This window comes from Petromyzon marinus, chromosome 22 (assembly GCF_048934315.1).
Source record: "Petromyzon marinus isolate PM22_M1 ecotype Great Lakes invasive population chromosome 22, UKy_Petmar_22M1.pri1.0, whole genome shotgun sequence".
Taxonomy (NCBI): domain Eukaryota; kingdom Metazoa; phylum Chordata; class Hyperoartia; order Petromyzontiformes; family Petromyzontidae; genus Petromyzon; species Petromyzon marinus.
The window spans coordinates 20,625,538-20,653,202 of NC_133688.1; the positions used below are offsets into that span (position 1 = coordinate 20,625,538).

The 27,665-nt window shown below is 47.9% G+C and overlaps 1 protein-coding gene across 4 annotated transcripts; it reads right to left on the reverse strand.

The window, feature by feature from the left end:
- Positions 1-143: 143 nt before the first annotated feature.
- On the reverse strand, positions 144-27,524 carry LOC116944840 (spermatid perinuclear RNA-binding protein-like). 4 transcript variants are annotated; one of them, XM_032958642.2, is made up of 19 exons: positions 27,380-27,524; positions 26,404-26,481; positions 25,377-25,648; positions 24,582-24,759; positions 23,670-23,826; positions 20,502-20,593; positions 20,006-20,101; positions 19,212-19,323; positions 18,670-18,767; positions 18,421-18,529; positions 17,472-17,582; positions 15,084-15,271; positions 14,446-14,568; positions 13,855-13,989; positions 13,247-13,363; positions 12,757-12,792; positions 10,032-10,122; positions 8,485-8,538; positions 144-2,771 (listed from the first exon to the last, which is right to left on the reverse strand). In XM_032958642.2, the coding sequence occupies exons 2-19, from the start codon at positions 26,404-26,406 to the stop codon at positions 2,629-2,631; spliced, it is 2,115 nt and encodes a 704-aa protein (XP_032814533.2). In that variant the 5' UTR covers positions 26,407-26,481; positions 27,380-27,524; the 3' UTR covers positions 144-2,628. The 4 variants fall into 4 exon arrangements, with proteins under 4 accessions (XP_032814533.2, XP_032814532.2, XP_032814535.2 ...); XM_032958641.2 differs by having other exon boundaries at positions 17,457-17,582; XM_032958644.2 differs by lacking the exon at positions 17,472-17,582.
- Between the last annotated feature and the right edge of the window lie 141 nt (positions 27,525-27,665).

A 27,665-nucleotide genomic window follows, 5' to 3' on the forward strand; every position in this document is an offset into this window, starting at 1 on the left:
AATCAAATCCCATGACTCACTCTGCATGAACAGGCCTCCATCCTGTAAATTATTACATTATGTAAGGCAGTGCTCGTTAAGAGGTGCGTTTTACATTGTCCTTGACAGCAGCCGCTTTTCCTTACACACATTCACCCTGCCACTTTGCGAAGACACCTTTCACATTTATTACGATTTTCCAAACGCCGATACACATTGTAATGGAACGCGTCACAATGGGCAAGGATCTGCTGCTCATTCGCAGCCAGTACCAGGCGGTGGCTCCCGAATCCAGCTTGCGGAGGCAACGTCCGATCAAGGGTATTCTGGTCTCTAGGCGACGCGTGCGCGACAGCGAGACCAGGGGAATGTGAAGGCAGGCAGGCGGCGTTGTCATCAGCACTCTCGCAGACTCAGAGAGACCTATAGAGTCCCACAGCGACCCACAGACTCACTCACGAGGCCCAAACTCACAGAGGCCCACTGAGGAACTGCAATGTGCTGGCAGTGGCTTCATCATTGGCGCTTTCGCCAACAGACAGGCACATGAAGCCCAGCCAGCTTCGCAAGAGACCTATTCTTTAGGGTGCCCAGCACTGGTGCATTCGTATGTGGTCTTAGCATTATAATCCATAAATAAATAAAAATGCAGCGAAGGAAACTAATAGCTCTTACTTTGCCAGGCTGTGTGTCCCTGGTTGTTGAGCAGTTTTATTAATGATAAAAAAAACACACGACTGGGTAGGTTGTGACGCTTGTACAGGTCTCCGTCGCGTTTTCGGGTTGTGCTGCGTGCCGTTCGGCACGACGTCTGACGTTTCGGTCAACATGCTGGGAGGGCTTGTGGCGCGTGGAGCACAACGTTGCACAGAGGCGAACATCACACGGCACAATCCGAAAGCGCGCCGCACGGTGCTATGAAATATATGTTAAGGGATAAGCCATCGCGCGCATCAAAGTCCGTTGAGTCTTTCCTTTCACCTCGTTAGTAAAGCTACGAAACGATGAAGGGCAGCCAAGGACGCAAAGCCCAGGTCAGCAACAGGAGTCCTTTATTCCTCTTCGACTGCATCTTCCTGTCATCTACCTGGCACTTGTTCCCAGAGGGAAAAAGAAAAAAAACCCGAAACGGACTTCGTGGCCTCCTCAAACCAGAGCCGTGAGCCACTGGCGGACGTCAGGACCCCGAGCGGGCAGCGAGTCCCCTTCCTCAACGCAAAATCCACTTGGTAGGTCGTACAAAAAAACGCGCAAACCGAAAATCAGGGAGTACGTCAAATTAAAATATTAAAAACGGCAAACAATGCAACTGAAACTTGTACGCATATAAGAGAGAGAACGTCTGAGTTTGCCGAAAAAAAAAGTGTCGGGAAGGAAAACATCCTTTCATCCTTCATATCCGTGACGGAGTTGCAACCTCTCCTTGCGAAGAACGTCACAAAAACGTTGAGACATGGTACTGCGCTCTTGCAAACACAGCTGTCCCCACGACGAGACGACGGTCTGCAAGTCCATGCGTAAAATAAAATAAAAGGTATTCCAAAAGGCACCCCAATGATCATGCCGCTAGCAGGTCGGATGCCAGCAATGGTCTTAAAACAGCAACCTTTCGACTATGTTGCCTACGTTAAACTAAGAGAATAATGACATTGGTTTGGATAAAACCGTGCGGAGAGCTGGACGGCCGATAGGACATGCATGGGGGGGGAGATCGCGAGGTCTCGCACCCACATTCCTACTGCTGCCCCCCCCTTCCACCACAACGGGCGATCGTGCACGGGAATGCCACCGAGGGCTTAGCCCTTCGGTAGCAATAACAAGTGGCAGCAACGCAGCGTCCGCCGGTGCAGCGCGAGTAAAAACGCGAGGCACGCCGCCGCCTCAGAGGCCACGCGATGCTTCAGTCCCCCCCCCGCACACCACATGATCCGATTTGTCATAAAAAGTTTGAATTCGCTACTTCACTTCAACCCATTCCACTGCGCTACATGGGGAATAATGTATCGTCATCGTCAATGGCCACATTATTTGTAAGAACCTATTACGTACACGCGCGTTGAGATTTTAATTGACGATTCGTTAATGGTCACATGCCTAACGCCGAGGGCAGGGCAAACCCGGCTACTGCAGGGTGGGGAGGGAGAGGAGGTGGTGTAAGGTTGGTGCGTTACGTTGCGTAGATCTAGCAGCGTACGGGACATGCCAGCTGCCAAACATCTTACAAAAGACCAGTGCAAGACAGAGCACGTGCACACGTGCACGCACGCACGCACATACAGGCAAGGAACACACGCACACAGACGCACAGTAACTTGCAGCACAGCTGAACTACCGCATTCACAAATGACCTCAAAAAAACAATTTTCCCTAAGCAAGGAATGGCCAAGCCATCACCACCACCACTACCACCACAACAACCATCACCAGCTGCCGACACCACCTCCCCCTGCCTGCAACCCATCCTCCCTCCTAACCCCTCACACCTACGCTCGGCACAAAAGCACCGCTGTGCGGCGACCACCGGAGGTGGGGGGGGGGGGGACGCACGCGCGGGCGGCAGGCGGCGCCAGGGCGAGCGTTTGGCGGGTAGCGCACGTTATCGTGGGTTTAGGATGCCGACGTAGGGCCGACGTAGGGCCGCCGGCCGCGTTAGTAGTAACTCCCGTACGGCGGGCCGTGTGGCTTGCCGCCGCCGCCGCCGCCGCCGCCCCCCGGCCCCGAGCGAGGAACGCTCACACCCAGTTGCACCACAGTCTCCCCCGTGCTCTCGAAGCTGGCCTCCGACGCAAAATCTGTGCCGGGGAGACAGAGCATATACAAGACGCACATTAGTGCCGGGTCTATACCCCCATGCTGCCAGCCAGCTTTACGCTAGGCTTACGCTACGGGAATTACTATTTTTTAAGGAATTTAAAGGACGCAACTGATAAAAACTCACGGTTCTAATCTTGTGGCACGATTGCTGGGGAATCGACAGCGAGCGTGGCCCGCGACTTCCTTTACACGGCCCGTGGCCACACGTGGTCTTAACCCCTCGAAACGGCCAGCCAACGACATACATCCATCACTACAAAATCCTAGCGGTACTCATCAGGTACAAGAGGAGAATATTTTAGCAACCTGGCAAAACTCTAACTTTAACGAGCTCAGTCAGATATTACAGCAGTGTTAAGAGACATAAGATGCAAGAAGAATGGTTTTAAAGACACCGGTGGTTAAATCTCACACAAGATGGGCCGAAAGACAGATCTCAAATATTTATCCACAAGGTGCAAATATTACATTGAATTGCACATTACTACAGCACGCCGTCAGCCGGATGCTTTGCACAGACGTTACGCTCAGATTCTTGAAATTAGCCACGCAAAAACAACTCCTTATCTGCCCGAGTCTCCCTTTCTCAATACAGCACTAGCTTCAGACAAGAGTCACCGCACACCACCAAGAACACTTCCAACAACTCATAAGGGAACAGATTTAAAACGCGGGAAATTATGGCCCAGAGCCAGTTATAGTCAGGAACCAAACAAGTTGAGCATCAACGAGTTAAACATAAAGAGCGTTTCCATAGCAGGGAGAGGACTCCACTGACTAAAGACAATCACCTCGCCTCCAAAGTGAGCCACCAGCACGGCTATGCGACAAGACGTGCGGCAAATATTGAGCGCACAAGCGGGGGAAATCACGTCGTGAGATCACCACAAGAAACTTCCAGGCAAAGTTCAGCTTCTAGATATTAAAAAAAGCACTTCTGACAAAAAGGAATTGGGCGAACATAAGTAGAGACCCCCCACCCCCCACCTCGTTAAAAGGCTACCGACTCAAGCGAGCCGGCTCAGAACCATGATTAACTTGAGCCGGCTCAGAACCATCATTAACTTGAGCCGGCTCAGAACCACCATTAACTTGAGCCGGCTCAGAGCCACCATTAACTTGAGCCGGCTCACAAGCCACCATTAACTTGAGCCGGCTCAGAGCCATCATTAACTTGAGCCGGCTCACAAGCCACCATTAACTTGAGCCGGCTCAGACCCATCATTAACTTGAGCCGGCTCAGAACCATCATTAACTTGAGCCGGCTCAGAACCACCATTAACTTGAGCCGGCTCAGACCCATCATTAACTTGAGCCGGCTCAGAACCATCATTAACTTGAGCCGGCTCAGACCCATCATTAACTTGAGCCGGCTCAGAACCATCATTAACTTGAGCCGGCTCAGAACCATCATTAACTTGAGCCGGCTCAGAACCATCATTAACTTGAGCCGGCTCACGAGCCATCATTAACTTGAGCCGGCTCAGAGCCATCATTAACTTGAGCCGGCTCACAAGCCACCATTAACTTGAGCCGGCTCACGAGCCATCATTAACTTGAGCCGGCTCAGAACCATCATTACCTTGAGCCGGTTCAGAACCATCATTAACTTGAGCCGGCTCAAAACCACCATTAACTTGAGCCGGCTCAGAACCATCATTAATTTGAGCCGGCTCAGAACCATAATTAACTTTAGCCGGCTCACAAGCCACCATTAACTTGAGCCGGCTCAAAACCACCATTAACTTGAGCCGGCTCAGAACCACCATTAACTTGAGCCGGCTCACAAGCCACCATTAACTTGAGCCGACTCAGAACCATCATTAACTTGAGCCGGCTCACGAGCCACCATTAACTTGAGCCGGCTCAGAACCATCATTAACTTGAGCCGGCTCAGAACCATCATTAACTTGAGCCGGCTCACAAGCCACCATTAACTTGAGCCGACTCAGAACCACCATTAACTTGAGCCGGCTCAGAACCATCATTAACTTGAGCCGGCTCAGAGCCATCATTAACTTGAGCCGGCTCAGAACCATCATTAACTTGAGCCGGCTCACGAGCCACCATTAACTTGAGCCAGCTCAGAACCACCATTAACTTGAGCCGGCTCACGAGCCATCATTAGCTTGAGCCGGCTCAGAACCATGATTAACTTGAGCCGGCTCACGAGCCATAATTAACTTGAGCCAGTTCACGAGCCACCATTAACTTGAGCCGGCTCACGAGCCATCATTAACTTGAGCCGGCTCAGAACCATCATTAACTTGAGCCGGCTCAGAACCATCATTAACTTGAGCCGGCTCACGAGCCACCCTTAACTTGAGCTGGCTCAGAGCCATCATTAACTTGAGCCGGCTCAGAACCACCATTAACTTGAGCCGGCTCAGAACCATCATTAACTTGAGCCGGCTCAGAACCATCATTAACTTGAGCCGGCTCAGAACCATCATTAACTTGAGCCGGCTCAGAACCATCATTAACTTGAGCCGGCTCACGAGCCATCATTAACTTGAGCCGGCTCAGAGCCATCATTAACTTGAGCCGGCTCACAAGCCACCATTAACTTGAGCCGGCTCACGAGCCATCATTAACTTGAGCCGGCTCAGAACCATCATTAACTTGAGCCGGCTCAGAACCACCATTAACTTGAGCCGGCTCAGAACCATCATTAACTTGAGCCGGCTCAGAACCATCATTAACTTGAGCCGGCTCACGAGCCATCATTAACTTGAGCCGGCTCAGAACCATCATTAACTTGAGCCGGCTCACGAGCCATCATTAGCTTGAGCCGGCTCAGAACCATGATTAACTTGAGCCGGCTCACGAGCCATCATTAACTTGAGCCGGCTCAGAACCATCATTAACTTGAGCCGGCTCACGAGCCACCATTAACTTGAGCCAGCTCAGAACCACCATTAACTTGAGCCGGCTCACGAGCCATCATTAGCTTGAGCCGGCTCAGAACCATGATTAACTTGAGCCGGCTCACGAGCCATAATTAACTTGAGCCAGTTCACGAGCCACCATTAACTTGAGCCGGCTCACGAGCCATCATTAACTTGAGCCGGCTCAGAACCATCATTAACTTGAGCCGGCTCACGAGCCACCCTTAACTTGAGCCGGCTCAGAGCCATCATTAACTTGAGCCGGCTCAGAACCACCATTAACTTGAGCCGGCTCAGAACCATCATTAACTTGAGCCGGCTCAGAACCATCATTAACTTGAGCCGGCTCAGAACCATCATTAACTTGAGCCGGCTCAGAACCATCATTAACTTGAGCCGGCTCACGAGCCATCATTAACTTGAGCCGGCTCAGAGCCATCATTAACTTGAGCCGGCTCACAAGCCACCATTAACTTGAGCCGGCTCACGAGCCATCATTAACTTGAGCCGGCTCAGAACCATCATTAACTTGAGCCGGCTCAGAACCACCATTAACTTGAGCCGGCTCAGAACCATCATTAACTTGAGCCGGCTCAGAACCATCATTAACTTGAGCCGGCTCACGAGCCATCATTAACTTGAGCCGGCTCAGAACCATCATTAACTTGAGCCGGCTCACGAGCCATCATTAGCTTGAGCCGGCTCAGAACCATGATTAACTTGAGCCGGCTCACGAGCCACCATTAACTTGAGCCGGCTCACGAGCCATCATTAACTTGAGCCGGCTCAGAACCATCATTAACTTGAGCCAGCTCACGAGCCATCATTAGCTTGAGCCGGCTCAGAACCATCATTAACTTGAGCCGGCTCACGAGCCATCATTAACTTGTGCCGGTTCACGAGCCATCATTAACTTGAGCCGGCTCAGAACCATCATTAACTTGAGCCGGCTCACGAGCCACCCTTAACTTGAACCGGCTCAGAACCACCATTAACTTGAGCCGGCTCAGAACCATCATTAACTTGAGCCGGCTCACGAGCCACCATTAACTTGAGCCAGCTCAGAGCCACCATTAACTTGAGCCGGCTCACGAGCCATCATTAACTTGAACCGGCTCACGAGCCATCATTAACTTGAACCGGCTCACGAGCATGGCTCCCGAGCCATTCTTTGAATCTCGGTGAGCTGAACCTGAGCCAAGCCATCCATGGCCGAGCCACTCGCAAAAGTATTTTGAAAGTCAAGGAACATAAAGCGATCACGTGAACTCTAGTCATCCTCGCAGCAGTGGCTTTTGGCTAGCCATCGAACAAAGACGGTCACAGCATGGTGCGAGTTCGGATTCGCTTCAGTGGTCATCTGGAACGCTCGTCCTTACAATATCATGAAGCCACCAGAGCTCTGCACTTTGAAATCGAGATTGAAAATTCATTTCTTTAGAACTGCTTTTTGTGTTTAGTTTGTTGTTCTTCCCCCGCACCTCCGATTAGCACGGTTGGCTACATACGGTGGGAAAGAAGTACAACATACTGTACATACAAAGTAAGAGAGCGGCTCGAGCCCCAGTTGAGCTGTTGGAGCCAGACCAAGGCGAACGGCGACGAATACAGGCGCAAGACATTTTCGACTCAGAAATAATGTATCCACATGGCTTGCGTGGTTCAGACACAGATGCACGCAAGTTTATTTGCTCATGTGCACAGCACGTGCAACACCTGTGCGAGGCAATTACACGTTGCTCCAGCAACAGCACAACATTCTCACAACAGCTAAACACCCGAAGCTGCGAGAACAACGTCGACTCAATCCCCCAACCCCCCCGGCACCCCCAACCCCTACATCCCCGTCCCGCTGCCGCCGCCGCCGCCGCCCACCGTTAAACCCTCGCGTTGCCGTCACCAGCGATTGGCGTCTCTCAGCTACTGGGCAAAGCCAGCGGTAAAAATAACGCAGCGTAAAAAGAAATACAAGACGAAGGTCTCAACAACCCGAACTACGACCCAACAACCACCGCCGTCATTGCTAATGTCCCCAGCACCAGCAGCGGGAGATTTGAGATGACTTCACAGCAGGATGGGGTTGGCATGCGGAGTTAGCCAACAGGAGGGCAGCCTTAATCTGGGCGTCGGCTCAGACTCATAAGCCCTGGACTCCCATCGCTTATGGCCCGCGCATACGCCCAAGAAGCGTTGACACACGGAGAAAGGGCCAGGATTAAGGGAGTCTCCCTGTGGCGCTTACGACAGAGAAGATTCATTCATTTTGGAGCCCCAAGGCAGGTCTGGACACACTGCAACAGACTTTTCTAAAATGCATGTGGGTTTTTTCTCCCTCCCACCAGATGTGTGACTGGCAGAGAAGCCAGACTATGCAAGGCATTCAGAAATTAATCTGTGAATTTGAGGGGTTTGTACTCAAGTACATTAAATAATTTATTTTAACGGACTCTTTTAACTTTCCGAAGATGCGACTGTTTCTTCACCCGCCCGCCCCCGCCCCACCAGTTTGACCAGCTGTGAAAATTGAGAGTCGTTCACAATCGAGTAGTTTAATGTTTCAAAACCGTTCCATAACGCTACAACTCTAAACGACAGTATAATAATAACAATCATTATAATAATAAAAAAACTACATCTCTTTTCCGGAACGCGCATGCTTGCGGGAGGGAAAGATGGGCATTACGAAGACTTCTTTGCTCCGCCGCCGTCTGCGGTCACACAGGGCAGTAGCGCCTGTTGTCCATGTGACGAGGAGCTGCCCAGTTGTACCCGTGGTGCCCTCTCATCGCGAACCGGTGCTCACCGTATGAGGGCTTCTCCATGGATCCGAAGGCGTAGGACTGACTGTACGCGCCCGCTGCACGCACCGAGAGCCACGGTCGGGGGGGTTAGAGGTCTCGTCAGATGACACACAACGCAATGTAAGTGTATCGATCACCATTAATTTATATTATCGATCAACATGATGATCATCAAGAGCCAGGGTGGATCCACGACTCGATGGAAGGCCTCCCCAAAGCTGCCGTCATCTCTCACGCGATACCACTGCTATTTAGTGACCCACTCAGCATCTGTGAATTGGTTTCGATGTATATTACAGGGTGATATACAGAACACCCACTGATTTCTACTGATCTCGGCATCTCATTGAATGTTATAACTCAGACTGGCGAGTGCTAAAAATGTCTATTGGGAATGTAACCTGTACATATTGCACATTCGCACGTGTGTGCGAATGCGCAAAGCTCAACGCTCAAACGGATTAAGATTACACATTCCACGAGTGAACTTACTCACGGGGATTTCGTTTATTACGCAACGTTAAGTACATATTTGTAGTTTTGAAAAAAGTAATTCAGACAATCAGCATCTCCACCTACAATCACACACATCGTGATGTGGCCAAGGTAAAAGTATCCTAGACTTCAACGTAAAAGCGATTTATATTTTACCAGGCAAGGCCCACTGAGCTATATAGCTCTTTTTCACAAGCGACCTAGCCACAAATGATAGCCCTTCGAAGGGGCTTATGATGTGGAAATCTATAGCAGCCAAATACTCTAAACGCATGTTTCTACATGTGGAGGGGAAAACCGTAGGACCCGGATAAAATCCACGCGACCACGGGGAGAGACACGCAAACTCCAAATATACAGGTGTCAGGGTCGGGATCGAACCCACGACCTCCTTCATTCCAGGCAAGGTATTTAGCAACTCGCCACCGTGGCTTCCGACGGGTGAGAGGAGGGAACGCTCTCTCGCGTCTCTTACGTCGATAATAAAAAATAACTTAGACCGGTATATGTAAATGCTATGCATTTATGCTATGCATTTACATAAGCTGAGCCTGAGGCCAGCCATGGCTGAGGCGTTCATTCATGCTGAGCCATGACTAAAAATACAGCCCCCGTAAAGCGAAATATCAGTGTTAGCCAATATTTATCCATCGCAAAGTGGCAGGTTACATTTGCTGCTGTCAATGACAAACCTATGAATGCACCACTTAGAAACACTGTCTTAACTTCCATCCAAGAGGGACATCACTGTTTTTAAATTCCCCGGCACTTGGCGACTACCCTTGACTTAATGCCAATTCCCATTGTGATGTAACTGCACTGCTGGTTCTAAGAAAGCACTGCGAGCTGTAATGTAGTTGCAATATAAGAGGTTCATAGCATAATGCTGTAACCCCAGCGCACTGGGGTTGCACTCCTAAGTCACTTGAAACTATGTTTCGTCAACTGACAAAGCTTCAAACTTAAGTCGGACACGCATTTTGTTGCATTGTGTTGTTCTATAAGCATGACAAAGATGTAATGCTGCTCATATCAGGGAGCCCGAGGGCCTTACCTAGGCCGGCGGGGCCCATGCCTCCGCGTCCAAACATCGCTCCTCTGAAGAATCCTCGACCACGGCCTCGGCCACGACCGCGAGACCGCCCCTGCAGACAAACAAAAGACAAAGATCCCCCTTATAGCCTAAACAGACTGTTGGGGCAAGTGCTGTTAGCGAGCACCTATGAAGGCCAGAACACCACACAAAAGGGTGGGTGGCCAGCACCACGCCCAGCCGCCTTTGTCTTCCGAGTGGCAATGTTTTTACGCACCGCACCAGGTACTCATTTGAGGCTGAGTCGACCTAGGGGAGGCCCAGGAACGGTTCAGGTAATCATAACTGATATGGGCCGTGAGTGGGAATCGAACTCGGGTCACTAGGTTTGTAGCGCAGCGCGCTAACCGCTACACAAACGCTCCCCACACACACACAAAGGTCAAGATCAACCTACGGGGCATGTGCCGAGTTTGTGAAGTTACTTAAAAATCGACGAGTGTTTTGTAGAAATAATTCCATGGTACATGCACAGCGCCTTTCTGTTAATCCACTGCTGGAAAAGGGCCTCACTACACCATGCGGGTTGTGGAGATGATATGACCATGAAACATATTAAAAACTCGAATCTATTACAATGACAGTGATGTTTTTGTTGGTGGTCGTTTTGACGTTTTAGGCCATCCGACCTGACCTCAGCAATCGTGTTAAAGTAATTCGACAATCTCTGAGTCAGACACCGGCGACGTTGAGTGAAAGCAAGAATGCAGGAGCCCACAGATGGCATTTCACGTAATCCCTTGAAACGGTGGCTTAATCCCAGGACAACCTGTCTCGCCCTGGTGCCGGGTTCCAGCTCGATGTAGTCATGGCAAGGGCAGTAATCACAGCATTAAGCCATCGTGTGTGAGCCTGCTAATTGCACAATTATCCGGGCACAGTCATTTGTTCTCCTGAAGCAACAATTATTAGATTAAAGCTTAATATTACCGAAACATTTCAGCTTCAAACTATTCACAAGTCCGACAGCTGGTCTTTGAAATTCAGAAATGGAAACAGGTGAGCACTGAGTAAAGTGTAACAGCATCCACCCACCGATAGGAAAATGGTACAGGCACAGGCGTTGCGAGGTCATCACGGCAAATGCCATTGTGATGCCACACTACACCACGCCTCCTTCCTTCTGCTAGATCCCACCCTGGACACTCTCTGTTTCAGCTACTCCCCTCCGGCAGAAGGCTTCGGTGGACCAAAACCTCACGCCATAAAAACAGTTTCTTCCCATCTGCTGCTGGCCTGTTAAACAAGGCCAAGGGCTAACACTGTTTTTAACATTTGATCTACATAACGACACGTTGCTGATATTAACTATGTTTCCCTATTTGTATTTTTAAATTATATCTTAAAGCTATTTTATATTCGATATTTATTTAATTTTATATACTTCAGCCCCTTAATGTTAGACTTTTAACCCTTATTATAGTAAGACTTGTTTAAAACTTATTTAAGATTTTAGATTCCTATATGTTGAATGTATGCACCATCCTGCCAAAGTAAATTCCGTGTCGGTGTGAACTTACATGGCGAATAAAACCCTTTCTGATAGTTGTCTGCAAAGTTAACACCGGACCTCTAAGAACTGATCTTACAGTATGCCCATGCCATCTAACGCTAGGCCTTCCCCTTGCTCACCGACCTTTGGGTGCCATTCGGATGCCCGTGTCGGTGACCCGCCACACTCCACCCTGCACAGCCTCCTCTTCATGCCGACATCTACAATGCTTATTGCCGTGTCCTATTCTAAACCTCCAAGTGGCTTACCTCATCTTCCTCCACCTTGCACATGCGTTCCACCCATCACAACCTCTTATTCCTGATGACATCAATACAATCCTGCCTCATTCTGCTTCAAACTTCAAAGTTGTTAATCCACATCCTTCCATAAGATTCCTAGCATCCATCACATGCCCCTGTATTCAAATGCCAGAAATGTATTTTCCGGTTGCTTTATCAGCAAGTAGGAAATGTGTAAAAGTCTGCAAACATTCATGCAGCTGTCTCTGCCAAATGCGATCACCAAGTAATTCTCGAGAATGAAAAGAGTAATGAAAATGTAGATTTGAAGTTTTCGTGACTGCAGGGATCCATACACTCTTTGGTTCTTTCGGTAAAGTCACGTAGGTAGAAAATAAAATACAAATAAACACGACGTTTCGATCGCAACACAAGCGACCGTCATCACGTGGAACAGGAGATGCCGAAGATCGCGCCTATGTCGGCAGTTCTCCTGCTGTATCTGTCTCACCTGATGGCGGTCGCTTGTTTTGCGATCGAAACGTCGCGATTTAATTTATTTGATTTTATACCTACGTGACTTTACCGAAAGAACCAAAGAGCAATGAAACTGTGTTGAGAATGGCTCAAAGCAGGAATTGCAGAGAAGTCTGATGAGAAGGAAGGTGGATGATGTGGGAATATGCTAATAATCATAATAGCTTATCTACACAGGATAGCCATACAGAGTTCAAAGACTCTAGCATTTAGCTGTTGGCCAATTCAATTACAGTGTATTTTATAGCTATGGGAGAACAGAAAACGCCTTTGGAAACCCATGCAGAAAGGGGAGAGAACATACACTCCATACATGAAGGCGCCCCAGTCGGGAATCAAACACAGGTCCCTTCTTGCTTCGAGGCACGAGTGTTACCAACTGCGCCACCCTGCCACCCAATAATTACTTATTTACCCTGAAAGGGTCACCGCTGGAGATGTGATGGTGATCCTAAAGAGGAAAGTGGAAGAGAAGAGGGGAGGAGGAAGGAGACAGATCAGTTGGTGGGACGTGAAGAGTTGGACGGGACTCTACTTGAGATGCTGAAGATCGTGACATGCGGAAAGCGTCTGTCATGGGCATCACCCCTCACCCCCTCTGCACCTCTCCCTCTCCTCCCTTCTCCCAAAACTCCCTGCCCTCCCTCCTCAACCTCTTTCATTGTAAAAAATTTAGTTTAGTTATTTTTTCATCTCATTACTTAGAAGCTATGTTAATCCCTTTCTTTAATAAAACATGCAATAACTTTTTATCTCATGTAGATCGCCCTAAAGAAGTCCTGGCATGAAGCACGCTCAATCAAACACAAATGTATTGTCTTCATTAACCTTCAGTTACGATGCCGACACAAAGACACGGGGATACATAGCCCATCATGGCAGGCATGGTGGTGCTTTCAACTCACGGCGCCGGCAGCGTTGGGCCCGGTGAAGAGGGCCGTGATAGCTGCGAGTGCGGCGTTGGCCTTGGCCACCTTCTTGTTGGAGCCGGTCCCCTGGAACTTCTGGCTGTCCACCTCCACCTGCAAGCACCATCACACAAATCAAACGGTCACTTCCCTCACCAGCCAACGGTCACCTCTACCCACGTACAGCTGCACACACACAACCGCTAGGGCTAATGGGAGATGGGTGTGTGGTTATGGCGATCTGCCCAATCTTAATGTACAAGCTGAATAATGTTTCGCTATAATCAAGCATGTGGGCCTGAGCATAAATTGTAATAATTCAAACCCCATGCCCCCCCCCCCCATGTGATTTGATGGAACTGTCGAAATTTTGGAGTTGCACCTCGATTGAAGAATCGATCACTATTTTCCTCTGAAGTGGATCGATCAAATGCATTAATGAAATGAGGATTTTTTTTTTTAATCACAAACGTTTTTACAGGATACACTTCATCAGCAAGTGCCGTGGATCGTTGACGGCAATTGTGCAAGGAAACGTCCAAGACAACGAGGGTAAAGGACGCAGCAGCAACTCGTGGACCACGCGACCAGTGGCGCCGACCGACCTCGATGACGAACTGCTTGTCGTGGCTGCCGCCGGTCTCCGACACGACCACGTAGTTGAGGCCCTTCCTTTTCTCGTTGAGCTCCATGATGGGGTTCTTCCCATTCGGGGTGAGGACAGGGAGCTGCTTGCCCGACTGTGTGGGCGAAGAAGGGTGGGGAAGGATGGTGGGGTGGAGCAAGGTGTCAACGAGCGGTGTGTGCAGCACACGACCCTAACTACTCTGACAAATAATATATTGTATGCAACAATTTTACTTATATTTGCTGCATTCATATGGTGCTTAAATGCCTCATCAACGCAAAGAGCCTTGCATCAACAATATACATCACTTACATCACCTATAACTGCCCAACACCACGCTTCAGCCGGAAGTAAAAACTGAATCCATCTTGGCAACCTCAGATGCCACCGAACGGCTTCACAAACTCAAGACGCAGCTAAAAACTCGTCCATTGATTTTCAAATGCCAGACGAAAGGAGTATACGCCACCTGTCTGTCCGTGAGCTCCCACTGTGAGTGTCGTGTAAACAGTAGAACATTGAACGTAACGGTGGAGACAACCGGGGTGAGACTGCACTGGGGCAAGACCTCGGTGGTGCTGACGGAGGCGCCAGTCGGAGTGCCCGAGTCCTCAAGTGTCGACGCGTTCTGCTCCGTAGGCTCAGACTTCTGGTCGAGTTCAAGTGTGTCGTAACCCAGGTCCTTCAGGACCTGTGCGTCGGGAAAGCGCGGTACCAGGAAAATGAGGAACCTCACACGGCAATTAATATTTAGAACTACATTTAAATTATATAAACCCCAAACACAAAAACAATTACGCTGAGTTTTGGGTTACATCATGGGATCACCTGGCCAAACCCACATAGCCAAAGAAAATAAATTGCACATATACAAGTGTTCACTGATGTATCAATTGGATACGTTTCACTTGAAACTATGCCAAACATCTTCCAAATAAGATCCAGAAAGTCAGAATAAAATCCCAAAAATCCGTTATGAATCATCAAGATGGATACAAAAACCCAAGTGTTAAGTTAACAATGATCTTGTAGAATAGGAGTGAAGAATGCTTTTTCTTGCTCAAAGTCGAAAAGGACTCAAGATAATTTTTTGGCGAGCAACTAGACCCTAACCCACACTTTAGCTAAAACCAATAACAATGAGAAATATCGAACGAGTTATAAAGAGGCCCTGGCAGTGACGAAAGTGATCAGAGGACAGCTTGCCTGCTCGGCCACGTTGAGGCGTGCGTGCTTCTTGGAGGGCCCGTCGGCCGTGTACTCCTTGCCCTCTACCGTGGTGCTCATGGTGAAGGTAGGCGCGTGCACGGGGCCCGACTGCGTCACCAGCTTGTACTGCAGGCCAGGGTAGTACTTGTTGAGGCGCATCAGGGCGTTGGAGTTGAGCATCGAGTCTGCGCGTCGCAGGGGGCAGGAGGAACGGGACAGAAAAACCAAAGTGTGTTGTCGCAACAGCTGCGATTGGGTGTAGAGATGGCAGCAAGGTTTTCATAGGCATTTTAAATTAAGAAAGCAAATAACTTAAAAAAACCGTGCATCCCTGCCAATTGCTTGTTCATGCCACTGCTGGTGGAAGAGCCTTTACTACAGGAAGTTCTAGAAAGCTCCACTAAAGCAGGGGTCCCCAACCACCGGGCCGCGGACCGGTATCGGTCCGTGGCCTGTTAGGAACCGGGCCGCACAGCAGGAGGTGAGCGGCGAGTCCGCGCGTGGCCCGCCCATTATTTTATTATTTACCACTTCCGTCCGCGCCTCTTTCCCGCACTGCGCACTTGTCTCAGTCACAGTTTTGGTAAGCCCACAAGCTAACCCCTAGTAGCCACAATGAGTAAAAAACAAACGTCGCTAGAGAGCTTCTTTGAAAAGGGGGAAAAGACCCAATGATGAACCCCCCCCCTCCCCCCGGTCCGTGAAAAAATTGTCTTCCACGAAACCGGTCCCTGGTGCCAAAAAGGTTGGGGACCGCTGCTCTAGAGAGTATGTCACCTCCTCTTCCATGCTGGCAAGGTGTCTTGGAAGAGGTAGAGTAATCACACTTTACCACATCACGTGACCTACTGATTGCCTATGGTAAATCCATTTACACCACTGGATGGATAGTGGTCGAGGGATTTAAGAAATTTGTGGCGGTATTTTAAATGCCGATTCGAGATGTCTAATCAAATCTTCGCCCTGTGCATTTCAAATCCGGTGTGCTAACTAACCATGACACCATGCCAGTTTCCAAATGAAGACAAAAACCTAATATAGAAATTATTCTGATTCTCGAAATACTTGAAAACTGTTTTCTTTTTCTTCCTGTCTCTATACTTTTTTGCCCCGATGCATTTGTATCGTCTATGTATCTCAAAGTCACTTTGAGACACTGTGGCTTTTAAACAATTGTTACATGAACATCCTTTAACATTGCACGTACCCAGACTGTGTCCTGGGCTACCCTAGAAAAGTTTAAAACGTTGAGAAAAAAAAACATTCTTTAAAATCATGGACAAGTGAGCTACTACTCGCCCTCTGGGTTGATCTCATATGAGAATGAACAATTGTGACACTGATGCTACTGCAGTGCCATAATGGCATGCTTGGCCCTAACTCTTAAAGCAGATTGTTTTTCTTTTAAAAAAGCTTTGAGCACACATTGCACAACCTGGAAACATACACAGCAGAAGCCGTTTGTGTTTGGGTTGCATCGTTTTACAACACCCAATACGTTATTAATGATCTTTAACACAAGCATGCAGTCAGCTGCAGACATGACACTTGTTTACATGCACAATAAAGCAGGAATTTTGTTAGAGCGTGCCTTACTTTAAGCGCAGTTGAAGCAAGGCATAAGTGCTTTAACGCAAGGTCCATTTCATCCAGATCACATTAAACTTTCGTCACCGCTAAACTCACGCCAAATAGGTTCCCACAAACTGAGGCAAATTTACCACAGGGTACCTGGGTAAACATTGGTCAGTTTAGAGTGGTACTGCGGTCACAAATAGGTCCGTAATGATGAGCCCAAGCCTCGCGACATGATTGTATTTGTATTGATTTGGGGCTAGCAATTCGATTTATGACGATTCTTTTACCTTAACAATGTCATGCAATGCACCGCTTCCACTCTTAAGCGAACCAGCCATATACAACACATGCCAATAGTGACTAACCGATCCTCACACGCACAATCCAAAGCAAATATCGCGAGTCGAAGAATCTATACATATCGATAAATTAACACATCGTCACTTTCAGAACCGCAATACACCACCACCATTACCAGAACTTGCCGAAGGAATGTTTCTCAGCAGAGGCAGCCGGCTAAAATCCACCGAGTCAGACGACCTGTCGGCGGGGCCCTCTGACGCGAGGTGGATTTGTACGCATGCAGTTTTCATTTTCAATCTAAACTGCAGCAACGAACTACGCCAGTGTTCCCAGCATAGCGGCGCAGGCTACCATCATTTTCATCGACCGGCGCAGTACCAGACCGTTAATGCGGTGCGTCGGAGTTGCAGGGCGGAGGACAGTGTGGGGCATGGGGGGGAAGGGGGCCCTGTATAAACGCTATAGCGCCGGGCGAGTAACCACACAAACCGTTGTCTGGCAGACCTTTACGCCGGTCACGCAGCTTCTTGCTGCCCAGGACGACGTCCAAATTCCCGTCTTCCAAGGGGCGCTTCAGGGGCACCAACGAGGGCGAGTCCGCGTGCGCCTGTGGGTCTGGCGCACACAACACCGCCATACTACCCGTTACCAGCAATCTGCCACAATTTTAGTTAAGCTAATGAATAATTGTCGGGTTGGTAGGATTTTTTTATTTTTTATTATTAAATGAGATGCTAGAAACCGAACATTCCTGTGCAATTGGGTTTTTGTGGGGGGGGGGGTTTATTTTCGTTTGTTTGCATTTTCTTTTTGGGTAATCACCAATTAAAAAACATTCGCAATGCTCCCTGAAGGCCCATTAGGAAGAGGTGGAGAGGGACGGCCTGCCGCGCATGCACCAACGACCGCTTCCGCTCTCTGTACTCTGCAACCGTCGCTCAAGTCCACTAACAAACCCCTCCTCATCACGCTCCGGCCGAGGCTTCTGAGTGCGCAGCGGTCAAAAGCAGAGCTGGGATAAAAGCGTTTTGGGTTTGCAGGCGCGCCGCGACAGCCTGCACGAACTTGACGGCAGCGAGACGCCGACACATCGGCGCAGTCGGTGAGAGGACTGCGGCAAGCCCAGTAGTGAACTTCAAACTTAGAAGAATACTTGTACTCAACAAGTCTGGCCTCCTGGAATCGTCACGGTCTATAACAAAAGCATATATTACAAGGTATCTGATCATGGCTCTCTTGTAAATAATGAATGTCCAAAAAGCATAGAAAATGATGCTCAACGCAAGGTCACCATGTGACATAATCGAATAGAGCCTCTCAATTTAGCTCGGTTTCCTGTTTTCAAATAAATTTATCGTCCATTTGACACCGAGGGCTTGCCGCAGTAGACAGCATGGCAGCAGCGTCCACAAAAGGAGGTTGCAAGGTCGGGTGGGAGGGGGGAGCAGCTCACCCAAGGTGTCGTCCTTTGGCACCTTACGATATTGGGGCCTGACGTACGTCAGAGACTCCATGCCCAAGACCTTGTGCACATGTCCGAAGGCCATGTTTCGCAGGTAGTTCTGTTAAGGAAGAAGGCAAGGATGGGGGCAAGGAACAGCACAACGTGCGTTTAAAACCGCCCAGGCCAACAAAGCACAGGTGGTGCTAACAAAGTGTAGGTGAAGTCCAGGTTGGGCATCGTGAGGGTCACCCGCCTCACCTGGGCACTGAAGGTGAGCTGCTCAAGCTGCTGTACGCTGAGGTCGCTCAGGACATCGGTGGCGACCTTCTCGCAGGGGTCGCCCAGGCCGGGGCCATCTGCCAAGCAGACACCACCATTAATAGGTGACCACTGCTGCCCAACTGTGGTGGCTGATGTGGCGTGCAGATTCAATTCAAAGGTTTATTATTTTTGTATCGTTTGTAGTGATTTTTGTCTCGTTTGTATTGCCCAAATTGTATAGTCTACCGCACAATGTCCCATTTCCTTCTGTCTCGTTCACTCCTTCAGTCCAAAATGTTACATGTGCACATAAAAGGTAAGCAATTGCTTGTTCACAGCATTGCTGCCGGAAAGGCCTCAACTAGTGGCCGCCACTCGGGTATTTGGCCTATTCTTCCACGCTGCCGATTGACTGTGGGGAACCCTTTTATACTGTTGGGAAGACAGAGGTGGGGGTGGATATCAAAATGTTGCCCACTGGAATTAGGACCGAGCGCAAGAAACCTTCAGATGGTGACCGAGAGGGGAGAGGACATTACCTGGCATGAGGAGGCCGGAAGATAGGCACTCCATGACGCGTCGCAAGCCCTCGCCGGCTCCCATCGGACGATTGCAAGTTCCCATCGCTTTTTCGCAAATTAGCTCCAACGCCTGCGGCGCACCAGAGGCACAGAAGATCGCTTGAGCCAAGGCTACGGCTGAATTGCACGACTACCACCGTGTAGAGGGAAAGATTGTAAAATCCTTCCTGTATAACCGTTTGTAAACCATGAATTTCAATCGCAAAACTTCCTTTAAATGATAGACAAAATGCATCACAAGAGGAACATCCTTGTAGACTAGACTCTAAGAGACGTAACAATACACAAAGGTCTGCTCATAAGCAGCAAGGCAAGATTGCCAAAATCATGCCTTGCATGCATGTCATATGACCACCATATGGCCCACATGGCAGAATGATGTAATATAGTCTGTACATGTGACCTATAACCTGCACCTCTTGTCTCCAGTTCTCTCAAATCTATCTTGTTAATCCCACTTTCAATTCAATATTCTTCATCTAATGTCTCCAGGTCTCTCATCTCTCTCTCATTTATGTCTCACCTCACTCATCTGTATCTCTTTATATCACGGGGAGTGACAACTTATGGCAGGTCACAGCTCAGAACCACATTGAAGGCCCACAGGCCATCAGTTGAAGAGCTCTGATCTACATCACGACAGCCGCAGCATGGACAAAATCTGATCTGATGTGCGTTTTCCCTGCACAGTATAGAGTGGACACTGGGGGTGACTCCTCCCAGCTGAACTTCTGAACACCCCCACCGCTCACCCAGCCGTTTAGGGGCTCCCATGCCGGGTCGAAGGAACTCAAGTGTCGGAGGAGTCGAATAACGATGACGCAGGACCGTAGAGGGCTGGCTCTTGCCTGGAATGATACAAAATAAGAATAGAAATCACAATGAATACATATTAGGCAGGTTTCACTTGACAACAACAATGATGCTTGTGTAAATGTTAGCAATGCATTGCAGTATTTGCGAGTTTAACATTTCACGAAACGACCGCATGATTTTCTCTCCTGTCTTTACAATCAAGCCGACTATGGGTAAACACAAACCCTCTAATTGCTTTTGTAGCCTCATGAAAATGATCAGCCGTGTTTAGTTTAACCTGGCAGGTGCTTCAAGTACAAAAACAACACGAAAAAGCATCAAGTTTCAAACAATAATTCAAGTGAGCAGTTAATTAACCATTCGATTTACTTTTCAACAACAATGCAGCTCATAAGGCTACAATAACAATAAGGCAGTAAAACGTGGGCAAACCTGGAACCACTTGGCGCGGCGCAGTGATGCCAGGGCCTTAAGGCAATGCTGCCTGTCCAATACATCCGGAGCTTCCTTTACGGTAACCTTCTCTATTGGGCGAGCGGGGAGTAAAAGACGGGCACGATTTGACCAAGAGAGAATCTGTCATTTGTCGGAGACGCGGGTGGAGAGGCGAAGGAAGCAAAAACCAGAGGTAACACAAATGTAAAAAAAAAAATCTTAAATAAAGATTAGAGATAAACTGCGGGCATCTCTCGAGTTTCCCGTGTGGCAGGGAAGGCAGGTGGAGGCAGCCAGACATAGTCCTGCCCAGGTTTAACATGACAACTGGACACACGCTTTTCTCTGCATATAGTGCAGGATAGCACTTCCCACTTAGCATAAAAGAGTAAGGTTTCATCGCAACAATGAAACCAATATTATAATCCCCACAGCTGAGATTTAGTAAAATTGAGTGAAGAATCAAATTTTACGAAAGATGTTTGAGTGCAATCAATGGTGATTGGCCTAAGACCATCAACTAACAACACTTGAGGACATGATTTAAACATAGGCAGAAGATTGGATCTGAACCTAGACCCTTAGCGGTGCCAGCTCAGCGCGTTGACCTCTGCGATACCTGGCCACCTACAAACTTTTACTAAAATTGACAGCAGTGACAAGCATCGCGAAGTCGCCAACAAAACCAACGAGGCGAGTTAATGGGCCGTTTCCAACTTCACACATCGTGAATGTGGTTCACATTAGACAAGTGCGGGTGTGATCTTGCCAAATCGAACAAAGCAAAGACCTCAACGACTGCATGACCTGCCACACGCAAACACAAGCCACAAACATCCTATCAAGACACTCCTCCTTCCCCCCTCACCCACTCCAACATGACAGACAGCGTCCGGTTGGTCAAAGGTCCTTGGGCTCCTGGACAAACTAGATGGCTTTGGGCAGGCATTGGCGTCGCAGGAGAAACAAAAATAACAAAATCCAGACTATGCGATAAAACCAGACAAACTAACAAGTTAGTCATTGATTCTGACCAGAAAGAAACGCCTGAGCAATTCTCGGCCAATGTAACTGATTAAAGCAAAGCAAGCCATCAACCGTTTCCCTTTTCACATATGAAATATGCTGCTGTATGATTGTATTATTTTATGTTATAACACTTGCTTATCCAAGGAAGCCTAACCAAGTTTCATCAATCATTTTGAGAATCCTGCCAAGTTTTCACAGAAGGGGTGATGATTGCTCTCCAGTTATATAATTTGTGGGTAATTATCCAAATTTGGAGCATGACAAAATGGCCCAAGTTTGCAAAGGACGTCATGGGATTAATACAACCGCAATATTAATCAGGACGGCTGCTGGATTTGAACCGTAAATCTCTGCAAAAAGTAGCGAACATGCTACTGTCATACCCTTTGAAGCAATAATATAATTATATAGGTGTAAAGCTTGATTTAAAACTTTCGTGACTGCAGGAATTCACTCTTTTGTGTCTTTCGGTCAAGTCACGTAAATAGAAAATAGGTCACGTTTCGATCGCCACACAAGCAAATCGTCTTCACCTGAAACGTCGTGACCTATTATTTTCTATTTACGTGACTTGACCTAACGACCCAAAGAAGTAGGTGTAAAGCTGTTCACCTCCATTATTCTTCTTTGGTTTTTTCGGTAAAGTCACGTAGAATGAGAATAAAATAATAAATTGATAAAATAAAATAACACAATATTCTCACGACGTTTCGGCCACAACACAAGCGGCCTTCATCAGGTGAAGGGACGAGACTGTCTGGTAGGACAGCGCTGGAGTGAAAGAGCCACGTTCAGATCACGACCTTTAAGCTGTGTGAGAGGAAACAAAGCGCCCTCAACTTTGCTCATCCCTTCACCTGATGAAGGCCGCTTGTGTTGTGGCCGAAACGTCGTGAGAATATTATTATTTTATTTTATCAATTTATTATTTTATTCTCATTCTACGTGACTTTACCGAAAGAACCAAAGAAGATGAATCATTGCAGTCACGAAAGCTTTAAATCGAAACCTCCATTATTGTTGGAAAGGGTAACACCTTTTATTTTGCTCATCATTTTGATACCAGCAAAGATGGTTTCATAGCAATGTTACCACGAGGCCATATCGCATGACACACTTTAGGAAACCACAAATTGTTGTACAGCTGAAAAACTGCATGAGCTAAGCAGTAGCTTTCAACGACCCTCAACTTATTGTTAGGTTGATCGATTACTTGCATTAGCCAGTCACGACAGCCCAATTGAGGAGTGCAGTGAAAGCAGGCTCCACAAAGTAACGAGTCTGATACTGTGTAGTGAGGGGTGGGGTAGGCAGTGAGATAATTATGGGTAGTGGGGCAGAGAGGGCGGGTCCATGCCAGTAGGAGCTGAGCTGGCAGCAGGGCGGGACCGCATTATGAACGGGCACGGTCTGTTTTCACTGCACACATCAAGACAATCCATTAAGACTCGCCAGGCAGAGTGCAGACAACAAACAGTGTTACAATTTGGCCAGAATAATGAATTTTGGTAGTGACCCTCGGAAAGCCTTCCAACTTTTTTTTACCTTGGCCCCGTGTGTCTGAGAACATTTCCTATAAAACACGATGTGCTCCCTTCCAAAAAAAAAAACGTCAGGACACTGTCTTCACACGACCCACTGCTAACAATGTGAAAAGAAACAATGTATTTCTAATTTGAATGCTTGATAGGAAGGCTAATTTTAATACTGCATAGGTTTTCATGGTTGTATCACATATAGTTCGGCATGATGTGTGATATTTCACGCCATGTGCATGGAGCTCCATTAGGAACTGAATATCCAAATCCTTCCGAATTCAGTTCCTCTATTAGCTCCCAGCACATCAAGTGAAATATGGGACATCATGCTGAACAAAACACAGTACAATCCAAACAAATATTGCGGCTTAATTTAACAGGGCCCAACAATTATATCTGAATTATGCATACACGGTAACTTGTGTATACGTCAACAATAAGTGGCCGAACGCAATTGCAGCGTCTAGTGTTGCCTGTAAGTATTCAACCTCAGCTCTGACCCCAATGCGAGGTTGCAAAGGCCCAATGGCGGGAGCTAAAGTGAGGGGCATGTGTGTAGGCGTGCGCGAGGTAAGGGAGTGTCTCGGTGCAGGCGCACCTCCGTCTCCTCCCTCCTCCTGCTGCTCCATCTCCTCTCGCACCAGTGGCGAGGTGAGCGTCACAGTGAGGGTGAGGAACGGCTCAGTCTGGCGTGAGATTACAACAGACGCCTCGTTTGCCCTCATCTCCACCAGGAACTCCTCATTTTTCACGGCCTGCAAAGAAAAACAAAAGAGGGGTGTTGTTTAGGATATTTCAAATCCACCTCTTCGATGCATCTGTAATATCAAATAAATATACAAGCAGCGACCTGCGTGCTATTCCTTGAATTTAGTAAATGATCTTGTTTTGAAGCTTTCGCGACTGAAGGAATCCACTCTTTGGTTCTTTCGGTAAAGTCACGTAGATTGAAAATTCATAGATCATGACGTTTTGATCGCAACACAAGCAACCGTCATCATGTGAAACAAACACAGCAGGAGAACAGAAAAGCATGCTCTTTCTCCTACGTCAGCAGTTCTTGTGTGTTGCGATCGAAACGTTGTGATCTATGAATTTTCTATCTACATGACTTTTACCGAAAGAACCAAAGAGTCTAGTAATATAAGAGTTTATTATTTTACATTGTATATTCCCTTTATTTTCTCTGTGCAAGTTTAAAGGTCTCTATGCGAGTCTAAATCTCGATGTAAATAAATGGTGACCAGGCTGAGACCATCAAATTATTACACTTGATAACACAGTTTAATCATGAGCAGGCTGCAGGCTGTTTGAATTCAAACTCAACATCTCAGCAGTGCTGGATCGATATCTCTCAGTATTTCGGCACCTGAATAACCCTGGCTACCTCTGTGGCTGCAATGAATGCTTGAAGGAACCAACACGTCACGACTGTTACACGTGCCCCCCACCCCCCGCAGCACTTATCCTTCCAATAACCGCTGTTCAGTGGCACCAGCATTGCTCTTACCTTGAGCTGCGCCGGCAGGCTCTCAGACACGCGGCTTAGCAGGTGAAGTGTGGGCTTCTCACGACACAGCAGCACCAGCTCGAGGTCTGTGTCGCCCGTGAGCAGCAGGCCCTTGGCCACCTTGCCCACGCGCATCACCCCACGCAAGGTGCGCTTCGGGGGTTCCGCCGGCTTCTCCCTGCACCGGTGCAAGAATACGAAAGCATTTCAAGAAAGTGAATAGCGTTCGGATCAGTGTTTCGGTTGCACCGCACATTGTTCGGCACAATGTCCATCTTTTTGCTCAACATGGCAGGAGATTCTTGAGGAGCTGAATACAAAAATTATATGGAATTCAGTTCCTGACGAAACTCCCAGCATGTGGGATGAAACGTCACACACCATGTGGAACAATACACTGTGCAACTCCAAAACACGCTGAAGAGGTGTACAGCAAAAAACGCAAAAACCTACATAATATTAACAAGCATATCAACTCCTACAAATATATATTATTATGCACTTTGTCATAGGTCAGATTGGTGATGGGGGTGTACCAGTTCAGATTTCACATGCCACTAATGTTGGCCATGGCAAGACATTGAACTTAAGATTGCCAGGTGCACAGCACACGGCACTCGGTAATGTGGTAGTAGAGGTCAGTACAACAATTGACACCCCTGTCTTCCCAGGGTAAGAATTGAACAGGTGGGTTAAACCATCAAGACTTGCTAATGACAGATTTCAAATAATATATTGTATTATGTCACAGGGGTCAGAATTCTACGTGGGTCAAAATATTGGATGATCTCCTACTTTTCTCCATCGCCGGCCTCCTCGCCATTCTCTGACTTGACCGCGACGTCGCCGGGCTCGGCCTTGACGGTGACCGGGGCCTCGTCGACTTGCTCGGAGGACTGCTTCGCCTGGTCCGTCTGATCTATCGAGTCAGACACGAGCTTCAGCGCCTTCTCCGTGGTGGTCACCATCTCTTGGACGGCCTCCAGCTCGGCCTGCGTCGGGTACACCTCCGTGTGCTTGGCCAACGCATGCCGGTCGTCCCGCGCAAACATGCGGTACGGGCGATACTATGGTACGCGTGAGCACAAATAGGAGAGAGGACACGCGGATGCATACAGGTTAAATTGTGGCAAGGAATTCGTTTCAGCTGGGTCTTCACATGTGGATGACCCACAAATTCCATCCACTATAGTCAAGGCAATTTGAGAATATCCCTTGGTGGTGAAACTGTTATTACAATCTAATTTCTGCCCACTTATTGCAAATCCAATTTCAAATCGTTGCACGTATTTTTCTTCATGTCCCACAATTAAAAAAATTACAAAAACCCACCCATACTGATAAATTAACCAACCCCAGCTGCACGTTTAGTACCCAATAGAATGTGATATTTCCACTAAACAAAAGAGGTGAGTGCCGCACAATATTTTTTAGTATGGAGAATCCGATAAGACAATGACTATTCTTCTGTATTCTTTAACCTCTCCCAAGTCCCATTTTTAAAAGAGCCAACTTGACTTGCCTATACAAATTTCATTTTTAAGTTGTACTTTAGTTTTACGTAATTGTATTGATTTGAATAATTAATGCATTACCTATCGTTTTACTGTCATATTCATTTGTTTCAACAGTTTATGGTGTGAGGCACACCGACACTTTTTATATACTTATGCTTCCGAAGAAATTTAAACTGCAAGAAACGCACGTTTATGAATAGGGTCATGATCAGGGCAGTGCGGTCAGAAGCAAATGGATACAATCGACAACTATGTTAAGCGCTTATACGCATACGAATGTGTTCGTTACGTTGTACACTTCCTACCATGTTTGCTGAATAGAAGAATGAGCTGCAAAGAGATGAAGCTTGCACCAGATATTGTAATGGTTCTTTAAGCGCCACCTGTAACAAACAGCACTCAATATTATAATCCATACACACGCATGGTTTACACCACAGCCTCCCATATCAAGACAACCAATCTAAAAAAAACTACACATCACTAGGTTGATAGCTGATTTAACCAAGCCAAACGAGCTGTATATGTGTTTTTATTGTGACAGTCCTCATGTGGTAGGGGATAAATCAATTAAATTAGCTTCAGTGGATTTAAAATGGAAGCACTTTCCAACGACCAAGCAGTTGACAAATACAAATGCATGTTTTGTTTATTAAAGGGACAAACTACCTGCCAGACGTGAGAACAATTATAATTAGTTACAGCACCGACGTTAGTTGAAATTTGACGACTGCAATTCATTACGAATCGTTCATTTACAATTGTAATAAATCACAGGTCGGGTATCCAGTGCCAATGAGGGTTCATTGCTCGAACCGTTTTAATACATGGCTTCAATTATAGTGCCGGGCGGTGCGCATCTCCTGTTTACATCTCAGGATTCATTATCAGCCATGAAAACCCGCGCGCTGTTAATTCATTCGCATCTGCACCTTCGAACGAATTTAAGTTTAAATGAGTGCGGCCTTGCACCGATGCCTCGTCTAGGCGAGCCTGACCTCTCGCCGTAAAACTTTAAATTCGCCACTCACTCGGCGTTTTGATCAAGAAAAAGCGACAGTGTGCACCCAGTAAAACATTCTACAGTTAAACGAGCAACTCGTTTAATTCATAAAATAACATTTTAATTGAAAAAGGCGGGATGTGGCCTGTGCGCAGGCTTCATTCAGGCGAGTGCCGTCACCTTCACCGCCGCCAACGCAATTTGACTCTCTTGTCAACGAACGTTATCGTTGACGTCGTCACTAACGCCGCCGGTTGTGATCAAGAAGTGTAACGCACGCGGAGGGGAAATGAGGAGGAAGTTTACGACGAGGATGAGGAGGAGGCGTGCGGTCTCCTCGCCTAGCACAGCCGAGACGAGACCCAGGTAGAGATGGCGGCGCGGGGACCACGTGATCGCCAGCCCCGCCCCTTAACTAAAATCCCCCACAGAGCCCCCCCCCCCGCGTCCCATCCACCACCTTCACCCGTCCCTCAATAGACCTCTGGTGGTGGTAGAGGAGGAGGTGGTGGTTAATCATGATTGAGGAGGTGGTGGTGGTGGTTAATCATGATTGAGGAGGTG

Bases quoted from the DNA above. Each gene is read 5' to 3' on its own strand.
- LOC116944840 (XM_032958641.2), bottom strand. The intron at 13,990-14,445 runs GTCTTGCCCCAG...TCGCCCACACAG, and splicing joins CCTCCGTCAGCACCACCGAG to TCGGGCAAGCAGCTCCCTGT. The intron at 13,364-13,854 runs GTCGGTCGGCGC...TGGTGCTTGCAG, and splicing joins ACAAGCAGTTCGTCATCGAG to GTGGAGGTGGACAGCCAGAA.